Source organism: Eucyclogobius newberryi, unplaced genomic scaffold (genome assembly GCF_026437365.1).
Source record: "Eucyclogobius newberryi isolate DKJ021-1_F unplaced genomic scaffold, fEucNew1.0.hap1 SCAF_13, whole genome shotgun sequence".
NCBI lineage: Eukaryota > Metazoa > Chordata > Actinopteri > Gobiiformes > Gobiidae > Eucyclogobius > Eucyclogobius newberryi.
This window is the reverse complement of record NW_027315757.1, coordinates 13,043,552-13,053,894: the sequence shown is the minus strand read 5'-3', so window position 1 is coordinate 13,053,894 and position 10,343 is coordinate 13,043,552. Positions and strand designations below refer to the sequence as shown.

Here is a 10,343-nt window from a genome sequence, read left to right as displayed (position 1 = left end):
TCAGTAGATATGAAGGGGATTTCATTATAGTGCCAACAAACTGTGGGTTTATTCAGTCCTAATGGTATAAATGTATCACAGAGGTTCTTTTTCTTTGACATCACAAACACTAACACAAGTTAGAGGACTGTTTAAGCCTGCCGTATTGTCATGGTATAATTCATGTTGTATAAGTCAGCCCTTCTTGTGATAATGTGGACTTTGAGATAAAACTGGCAGATTTTAGGACACGATTTGCTTGTACGATAATGGTAACTCTACCTGTTCATCATGACTACTAAATATTAATATCAAAATATTGTACTAACCCTAACCCTGTTCAGATCTGACCCCAGGACCTGGTGGTGCTGGTGCGGTCTGAACCCGACATGACCCAGGCCTCAGACCTCAGACTCCAGGCTGGAAACCCTGCTCCAGGGCTTTGGCACATAGGGACTGCGCGCCACCAACACCGGCCTCCTGTCCCTGCCTCCGGTATCCTCCCTCGGTCCCGCCCCTCCGTCAAACGCCCCGTACAGGCTGTTGTGCTGGTACATCACCGGCTGGTGGCTGACGCGCTGCAGCACCGGCGTGTTACTGCCCGGACAATGACTTGCGCACGGAAACAAATGGCACGTGTCCTTAGAACCATCGTAAAAGTGATTCGGCGCCACGTAAACCGGGTAGTCTGTGAACGAGTTCAGGTAAGAGGAGTAGCGTCTATGCACGAGCGTGGAGGAGGAGCGCCTCAGAGCAGCGGCGTTCTGCAGAATTGCCTCCCGGTACGAAGGCAGTTGGGCGCAATCGCCGTATTTCAGCTTTTGCTTGTACGGAAACGAGCCCATGTGAGCGGGGTCGAGGTACGCTGGTTCTGCTGATAAAGGGTAACACGACAGGTTGTGCCCTAGACTCCCGTAAAGTTTGCCTGCGTCGGGGTTTGCCACGACCACTCTCGGGAACAGATCCGGTATGACCGCCCGGTTTGGTGGCAACGTTGAAGAAGTCGACGGTTTAGTTTCGTCAACCTGGTGAACCCTGTCGTTGCCCCAAGTTGCTTTCAAAAAGGAGGCTCTGCGGTTCAGCTTGTCCTTCCCTAAGAGCGGTATATCGTCCATGTCCGCGTCTACGTACGATTTCATGCAAGAGTTACAACTGGGACTAGTTCCCGCGTAGTGTCCCGACGTGGAGCAAGGTATTGTCGAATTAGTGTGATTAGCATGGTTGTTTAAAAGAAGGTTGTTAGCCCGAAGTTCGGCCAAGCAAGACCGCGGTTCGTCATAGTCGTTCCTAGACCTCGCGTCCAAAGCATTGAAGACGTAATTATGAGCACGTCGTTGCCTGCAGTCCGGAGGGTAGCTGAACTTGCGGCGAAACGGGCCCTTGTGCTCCACGTAAATGTCTGGGGCCTGCAGCTCCCTGTAGAAGGTTTGGTGGCGCTGCGGTTGGTTGTCCACGTAAAGCCTGTTCCGGTGATGCAGAGTTGGCGTCACAGTCGGACTAGCGTCCCTCATCGCTAAGTGCGGCGTGCTGAGACTGGAAATGGGCAAAGTCCTCTCGAGAAGATGGTGGTTCGGCCTGGCGGGCAGCGTGTACCTCAGGGGCGTCGGCCGCGGAACCACCCGCGACTTGTCGAGAAGCGGCTGAGTGGCAGAATCAGCGTAGTGCATCGGAAACGTGGGAGTTAGCGCCCTCTGCGGGTACGCTGAGTGGTTGTCGGTGATGCTGGAGATGTACGGCACGCGGTTGTGGGCGAGATCCGTGGCTGTGACTCTGGGGGGCAGCCTAACATTATCGGCCCCGCGCCTGCTCCAGTTTTCGATGGTTTTGGTGGCGTTGTCCAAAGAGTTTTCCACCCTGGCAGACGACACCATATCTTTAGCTGTCCTTAGCATCTTTAGCATGTTAGCTTGAGTGTAGTTGGACGTGACATCGGGGCTCTGCATGTCTCTGTTGCTCTTGTCCGAATGCTCCACGCCGTTGAAGCAGCTGTAGATGCCCTGCGGAAACACACAACGACATGTGTAAACTTAGGTCTAATGCGGGTGTTAAAGAGTCAAATGTTTATCATATCATATTTATTGTGTAATTGGCGAAGTTTTAGAAAACGCATCGCATATAGTTGTGTCTAAATGTGGGCCTTTGATAGCAGTTGTTTAGCGGGTTCGTCGTAACTGCTATACCGAGTGAAAACATGTTGTTAATTGGCGCGTTTCGTTTGTCTATTTTGTGTGAGTATATTTGTAACACACCAACAGAGCACGGAGACAACTCTGACGATGTATTTTTTGCTGAATTACTATAAAAAATGGTTTTATATCACAAATACTGAGCAGACTCGAGTGAGATCGCAGTATTTATTGACTTTATATGAATCACACATGATTTATTTTACCTGGAGTCTGGTGTTTGTGAAGAAAAAACACTGGATTATTCATCGTCTTTTAACAGGTCACGATACAGACTTTACGCTCTTTGTTTAAACATAATCACAAGTCAACGCTGCGTTAAAAGAGTGTTTATGGAGGCTTTCGTTCAGTCGCGTTTTGTATATTTCAAAGACACGACACGACAAGAAGCGCTGCATTACAAACTGTAGTATTATGGATGATAGTTGTCGCATTTGTACTCTAAAGAGTACAAATGCTTCCTGCTTCCGAAGAGTGCACACGCTTGTCCCAGAGTGCTCCGCTTGCTATCGCTGCTTTCCTTATTTATTTTGCTTTTTAATCAGTTTTTGTCTTCCAAACATTTTTGCTTTAGACTTTTTCAAGTAAACCAAGGATTTTAAGAACATTTTTCCAGTTTTAACGACATATCTGACGCCAGCGACATGTCCGTGAGAAGAAGGGAGAAAGACTGTGAACGCTGTCGGAAATATCAACAAGAAATTAATGAGCTGAAAACACGGATATTTGTTTTGGAATCTGAAAAAGTTCTTCACGATACAATTCCTGTGTCAACCGACGGTAAGAAGAGCACACTTTTTACAAGAAAAACTGCTACTTTCAACCTAAACCGCAGTGACTCTGTGTCGTTTCCAAAACTGTCTAAAAACCAGAAAGACCAGGCTGTTTCTTGGAACAAACTTGGAGCAAAGCCTAAACGATACAAAGATAACGTGAAGTCACCTAAAATACAGCTCCTCAACAGATTTTTACCACTTTCAGAGATGGAATTAAATGAAAAAAGGAAAGATGACGTGGCCAAAATACAGCAAGGAGGAACTGTGCCACAAGCCAAGGTCACGGAGATTGTTTTAGTTGGGGACGGCGCGATAAGTCACGTGACGCATGAAAAGATAAACACACATTCTTTTCCAAGCGCCACTGTTTCTGAGATAACGTCACTCCTTTCAAATATTATGGCTAAGCATGGAGGAGCTAAACAGCTGATTGTGCACGTGGGTGCAGTGGACATGTGGCGGGAACAGACTGAAGTTTTGAAAAAAGACTTCTTGAAGTTATTCGACGTGCTTGATAAAATGGAAATCAAAACATTCATAAGTGGACCTCTTCCAAACATCGACAGGAGGATAAACAAGTTTAGCCGGCTTCTTCAGCTGAACACATGGCTGTCCAAAGAGTGTTCCCCGAGAGGACTACACTATATTGAGAACTTCTATCTATTCTGGAAACGAGAGGACCTGTTTAAGGGAAATGGCCCCCACCTATGCAGAGGTGGAGTGAGGGTGCTGACAGAGAACCTGCTCCACGCTCTGAGGCATTGGACTGGGCCTGGACAGGGTCCTGAGCAGATAGTTAGAGAAGAGAGGAATGAGAGAAGAATTCCTGCTCCATCAGCCAGAGACCGAGCCAATGTTTCAACATCAAAAGCACCAATACCTCAGCCTCCACCAAAGGATTCATCAGCAGCTGCTCCACCACCACCAGCAAAGGATTCAGCTCCAGCTGCTCCACATTCACCTCCACCGCCTCCAGCAAAGGAACAATCTTCAAAGGCCTTGGACCCATCTGTGACAAGCCCAACAACATCCCTGTCATCGCCCCTGCCTTCACACCAGCCCTGGGTTCCCCCTGCAACATCTACTCCCACTAAAGATTCATCATTCTCCTTCTCATCTCCACTCTCACCCATGGGCCTTCCCAGCCATTTTGAAAGTCTGATCAAATCAGGCATTAAGATGGCTCCACTCACGCCCAATATAGCAAGGGCTATGCCGACTACACCAACAAAAGCCCCACCACCCATCCCCCCTCGCCTCTCACCTGGTCCCAAACTCTCCTTGGCTACAAAAGCCCCACCATCCATCCAACCTCGCCTTTTACCTGGTATCTCCCATAGCTAGGATGCACTGGGTCTCAGCGTTGCCGGGACTTATTGTCACATTAAAAATCAAACCAACCCGGGGCCCTATGTAAAAAGAGCCCCCCCTAGTGCTATTTCTGTAGTCACATCATCACACAGATGGAAAAACAAAATGCGAGTCAGGCCCAATCTGAGAAATGTGATTCATATTCCCTGTGAAAAGATAAAGCCCAGTCTCACTGAAACTAGTCTGAAACTTGCTGTGCTAAATGTCAGATCCTTATGTAACAAATCTCTCTTAATTAATAATTTTATTTCTTCTTATAATCTTGATTTTATGTTTTTAACTGAAACATGGCTTGACAAAAACACAGGAAATGTAGTTCTGGTAGAATCTGCTCCACCCAACTTTAAGTTTGAATCTGAAACACGAGAAAACAAAAAAGGGGGTGGAGTCTGTGCTGTCTTTAGAGATGAAATAATTACCCACAGGTTGTCTTTTGGGGTGTTTTCATCATTTGAGTATGTATCCTTTAAAATGGAGCTAAAACGGTCTCCATCCATTCTCTTCATTGTTTTATACAAGCCTCCCCAGCACTGCCAAAGTTTTATTGATGATTTTACTGAGATGCTTTCAGTCATATGCACAGACTTTGATGGTTTGGTCATTACAGGTGATTTCAATGTGCATGTTGATAATATTTGTGACAGAAACGCTAAAGAGCTTGATGCTGTCCTTGAAACCTTCAGTCTTACTCAGCATGTGAGAGGCCCCACCCACAGCAAAGGACACACTCTAGATCTCATAATTACAAAGGGGGTAAATATTTCAAATGTTAATGTGATCGATGTTGCTCTGTCTGATCATTTCTGTGTCTTCTTTGACCTGTCTGTTTCTCCCAAACCTCCGGTTGGTCCTGCAGTTGTTCAGAGGAGACACATAAGTGATGGCACAGGTGCACTGTTTATGGAAATGATAAACTTTGAAAATGTCTCATGTTCTAATGTAAATGATTTGTTGAACTCTGTTACATCTAGTGTTTTGAATGTTCTGGACACCATCGCCCCTATAAAGGCTAAAATGGTTAAAAATAAGCAGAAGGCGCCGTGGAGAAATGATGATTCGGTCAGGGTACAGAAAAGGGAGTGCCGCAGGGCCGAACGGAAATGGCGCAAGTCAAAGCTCCAGGTTCAAAAAGAGATTTACAAAGAAAAGCTGAACATGTACAACCTAATCTTATGTAGAACTAGGGAAAGATATTTTTCTGAAATAATTGGAAGCTGCAGTAAAAACTCGCGTGTCCTGTTTGCCACAGTAAACAGATTAACAAACCCTCCAGCTCAGCTGCCATTAGAACTCATTTCCACATCCAAGTGTAATGAGTTTGCATTATTCTTTAATGACAAAGTTCAGGGAATTAAAAATGCTATAAATCCCACAATGCAAAAAATTACCCTAAAACCACCAAGACACTTAGAGCTAACTCACTTTGCACCAGTAACTGACAAAACTGTCCATGAGATCATCACCAGTCTGAGTTCATCTACATGCTGCCTTGATGTGTTACCCACCAAATTTCTAAAGTCTGTGCTGAACAGTTTGTTAGCACCACTCACTCACATAGTTAATATGTCGCTTCAATCTGGAACATTCCCAATGTCTTTGAAAACTGCGGTCATAAAGCCTCTCCTAAAGAAGAGCAGTCTTGATGCCGCAGTACTGAGTCATTACCGGCCCATCTCTAATCTGCCATTTTGGGGCAAAGTCCTTGAAAATGTTGTTTACCAACAGCTCACAGATTTCCTCTTAATAAACAACTCATTTGATGTTTTTCAGTCAGGTTTTAGACCTCATCACAGCACTGAGACTGCTCTTGTCAAGGTGACAAATGACATCCGCCTGAACACTGACACGGGCAAAGCCTCAGTCTTAATTCTGTTAGATCTGAGTGCTGCTTTTGACACTGTCGATCATGGGATCCTCTTACAGAGACTAGAGGACTGGGTGGGCATCACTGGCACTGCCCTAAACTGGTTAAGGTCCTATCTGGAAGACAGGAAGTACTTTGTTGAAATTGGTAGCTGTGTCTCAGACCACATGACCCTGACCTGTGGAGTGCCCCAAGGGTCAGTCCTGGGTCCCCTTCTGTTCAACCTCTACATGCTGCCGGTGGGTCAGTTGATACGCAGTGAAAATGTGTCCTATCACAATTATGCAGACGACACTCAGATCTATGTTTCACTATCGGCAGGTGACTTTGGACCGGTAGATTCACTCTGTCACTGCATCCAACAGATCAGTGTGTGGATGCAAAACAACTTTCTCCAGCTGAACTCAGACAAGACTGAAATAATCGTTTTTGGCCCACAGAAACAAAGAGAAAGTGTTAGCGGTCACCTCCAGAGTCTCGCTCTAAAACCTACAAACCAAATTAGAAATCTGGGGGTAATAATGGACTCAGACTTGAACTTTAATAGCCACGTCAAATCAATAACATCAGCAGCTTTTTACCATCTAAAAAACATTGCCAAAATCAAAAATATAGTGTCAAAACCAGATTTAGAGAGACTTATCCACGCGTTTGTCTCCAGTAGATTAGACTACTGTAATGGCCTGCTCACTGGTCTCTCCAAACGAGCTTTAAAACAGCTGCAGTACATCCAGAACGCTGCTGCTCGGGTCCTGACTAGAACCAGGAAGTATGATCACATTAGTCCTGTTCTCAGGTCTCTGCACTGGCTCCCTGTGGCTCAGAGAATAGACTTTAAAGCAGCTCTGCTTGTGTACAAGTCTCTCCATGGCCTAGCACCAAAGTACATCTTGGATATGTTAGTGCCATATGAACCATCTCGGACTCTGAGGACCTCGGGGACCGGCCTCCTGCGGGTGCCCAGAGTCAGGACAAAACATGGGGAATCTGCGTTTCAGTTTTATGCAGCTAAAATCTGGAACAGTCTTCCTGAAGATGTGAGACAGGCTTCTACTCTGACAATGTTCAAATCTAAGCTAAAAACAGTTTTGTTTAGCTGCGCATATGACTGAAGGGATTTTTTCTTTGCACTCTTCTCTTTTGTTTGTGATTTTATTAGTTTAGAAAATCAGTTGGATTGATAATTTTTAATTTTGTTAATTTTATTGTAGTTAATTTTTATCGTTGCACTCTTCTCTTTTGTTTGTGATTTTATTAGTTTAGAAAATCAGTTGGATTGATAATTTTTAATTTAGTTAATTTTATTGTATTTCTGTAATATCTTTGTGATTTGAATGCATTTTCCTGCTGTGTGAAGCACTTTGAATTGCCTTGTGTATGAAATGTGCTCTACAAATAAACTTGCCTTGCCTTGCCTTGCCTCGTAGTACTTTGTTGCCATTGTACTTCCATACTTCCCTAGAATGCTGCATGTTTTGCTCACACCGCAAAGGACATAATCACGTGCATTCACTTTATTTGACCCTTTAACGTCTCCTGTTTTGACAAATTGCTTGCGTTTGAGATCAAATCTAGTCCCACGAGCTTTCCACTCGGTTTTCAACAGCATTTATATTCAAATGAGAGGAAGGATGGGAGAAAAAGGCGGTTCCGTAGTTTTAACATTCTCGTCGTTAGCGCGTCGGAAACAATGCATGCGCCGCGCGGTGTCGGAGCGGCTGCTGATGTGGCTCCGGTTAATCTCACTCGGTGTATTTTACTTTCAAACGCTGCACCGCTGGAGAATCCTGAATCTGAGTGCCGAAGGGGAGTTTCAGCGGGAACGTTTCAGCTCCACGTGTTCAGCAGCAGAGGAAGAGCGGCGGTCACTCTGGGTCACCGCAGATGGACTCTCTCTGCCACAGTCACAGCTTCAAAGTGCATTCGACACCATTTCATGTTTTTAGTACTTTGTCCAGTGGGATATTTATCACAGTTTTACCTCAGTCAAGTGGCAGTTTGTGTTTTACATCACAGGAAGTGTTGTAAAGAGAATCCACAAACAAAACAAAGGGACAAATATGCACGAGAAAAGCATAATCTTAATTTGTGGAAGATTGCAGTTATATTAATGATGTTTTTTTTTGAAAATGAGCGCGAACCTGTCGGTGATTTAAGGTTTTATCTCCTGGACGCACTATATCCACAGCTATATTAAAAGCCTGGGTTCCTCTCTAAATTAAAAAAGTACAGAGTAGAATCTCAATAAAAAAATAGTGTGAATCTTTATGAACTCTGCTGTTTTGGAGCTCGATGGTGGAGCGTTCCGTGTCTCGCGCACATCGTCGTGTAGCTGTTTACATCATGAAGCTTCAGTTCTTTACCCAACACAGTTACGCGGCCGTGGAGAAAATTTGCCCTGTGAGACGTGATGGACTTCAAAACGTCTTCCACTGTCCAGAGTTCTTCTTCCAGGTCTGACACTGAGTAGGGTCCAGTTGCTTGACAAACGTAGTGTGCTTCAGGTGCTTTTACGTGCACGGACAAAGATGGACTGGACTCTTGGTGTGATCATCTCCAAGGACCTGCGGTTCCACCCCACAAGTTCGAAGGTTCACAAGTCTCTGAAGTGCGCGTGCTGCTGCTGCTCACTGATGTGGATGATGGAGTTCGTGGTCGCCGTGGTGTTGCACCGCAATATCCACAGCGCGACGAACACCAGAATCAGCGTTTCCATCTCGGGTCGGATCCAGAATGCGCACCCAGACCGGCGCCGTCGCCTTTCATCGCCGCTAGAATCCACAGACGCCGCGGGAGTGTCGCGGCGTCCCAAAGTCGCAGACGAAAAGCGAAGTATTACCGGGGTCAGCGGTTAGCCCGGGGAAAGTGCAGCGGGAGGCGGGGAGAGGACGCGAGGAGAGCCTGGTGTGAGTCTGCTGCGCTGGAGGAGAGATCCAGCAGCCTTCAGACTTGTGAACCTTCGGTCTTGTGAACCTTCGGACTTGTGAACGTTCAGACTTGTGAACCTTCGGACTTGTGAACCTCAGGACTTGTGAACCTCCGGACTTGTGAACCTCCGGGCTTGTAACCTCCGGACTTGTGAACCTCCGGGCTTGTGAACCTCCGGACTTGTGAACCTTCGGACTTGTGAACCTTCAGACTTGTGAACCTTCAGACTTGTGAACCTTCAGACTTGTGAACCTTCAGACTTGTGAACCTTTGGACTTGTGGGCAGCCACCGGAACTGCCACCGTGGCTAATAGCGGCAAGCTCGCGCAGCGGTTTGGATTGCGAGAGGTCGTCGCGGCGCGTGTGACCTTACCCTGCTCAGTGCCAGGAGGCAGTCGAGGCGCTCGGCCTTCCGGACCGAGTGGCGGAGCTTCCAGTAGAGCAGGTGCTCCCAGGCGAACACCAACAGACTGAGCCCCATGGCGACCAACAGCATGTAGAAGACGCCCGCCATATTGTCGATGTCCAGCTTGGAACTCATGACCTCCTTCTTCTCGTTGCGGCAGATGCCCGTCAGCCACACCGTCTGCAGCTTCTGAGTGTCGCCTGCAACGACAATAAGGCCTCATCTCTCCATGAGAGTACAAACCTCATGCCTACTCCCAAATCTTTACCTCCATGTACAGTGAATATAAAGAGGAATTTATCTAAATGTGGAGGTGAAGGGGAGGTGAAGGGAGCTTATGTAAAAGCAGCAGCGAGGTTAGGAGCCAAGAATAAGAAAATACGTTCAGTTTCTCGGTCGATTTTAAACAACTTGGAGGGCAGTTTCTGAAAGCCGCAGTTCCAAACGTGGCCAGCAGCTGCGCCGTTAAACAGCTCCTGAGAGACCACTTCCTTTTTACGGAGCGAGTCGTCAAAAAGCTGCTTGCCACGGCAACAAGGGCAGTGTCCCAAAAGCTAATGTGTGTGAGGGTTACAGGCTCAGAATGAAGATGACACTATGCAATAATAACAATGACGCATGTGGCTTGTACAGCCGATTACGAGTCACTTCACTGTTTAGGGCATTTTTTCCATTCACTCTTTAGTCTCTGCCCCTCAGATAAACTAAAGATGAAACATTCAGGAGCGTAAAGCTACAGTTAAATTCTTCAGAAAACCACAGACAAGAATGTTTTTTTATCGTTTGCAGAACTTGCCCGAGGAAACAATGACCATATAAACACTGGTGAAGGG

The 10,343-nt window shown here is 46.3% G+C and overlaps 1 protein-coding gene across 1 annotated transcript in view; it reads right to left on the bottom strand.

The window, feature by feature from the left end:
- Positions 1-218: 218 nt before the first annotated feature.
- grin2ca (glutamate receptor, ionotropic, N-methyl D-aspartate 2Ca) overlaps positions 219-10,343 on the bottom strand; it is a 113,940-nt gene continuing 103,815 nt past the window's right edge. Inside the window, exons 13-14 of the mRNA XM_072442654.1 lie at positions 9,478-9,710; positions 219-1,976 (exon numbers count right to left, since the gene is read on the bottom strand). Of these exons, the coding sequence (XP_072298755.1) occupies positions 381-1,976; positions 9,478-9,710 (1,829 nt within the window). The 3' untranslated portion in view covers positions 219-380. The remainder of the gene's footprint in view (positions 1,977-9,477; positions 9,711-10,343) is intronic.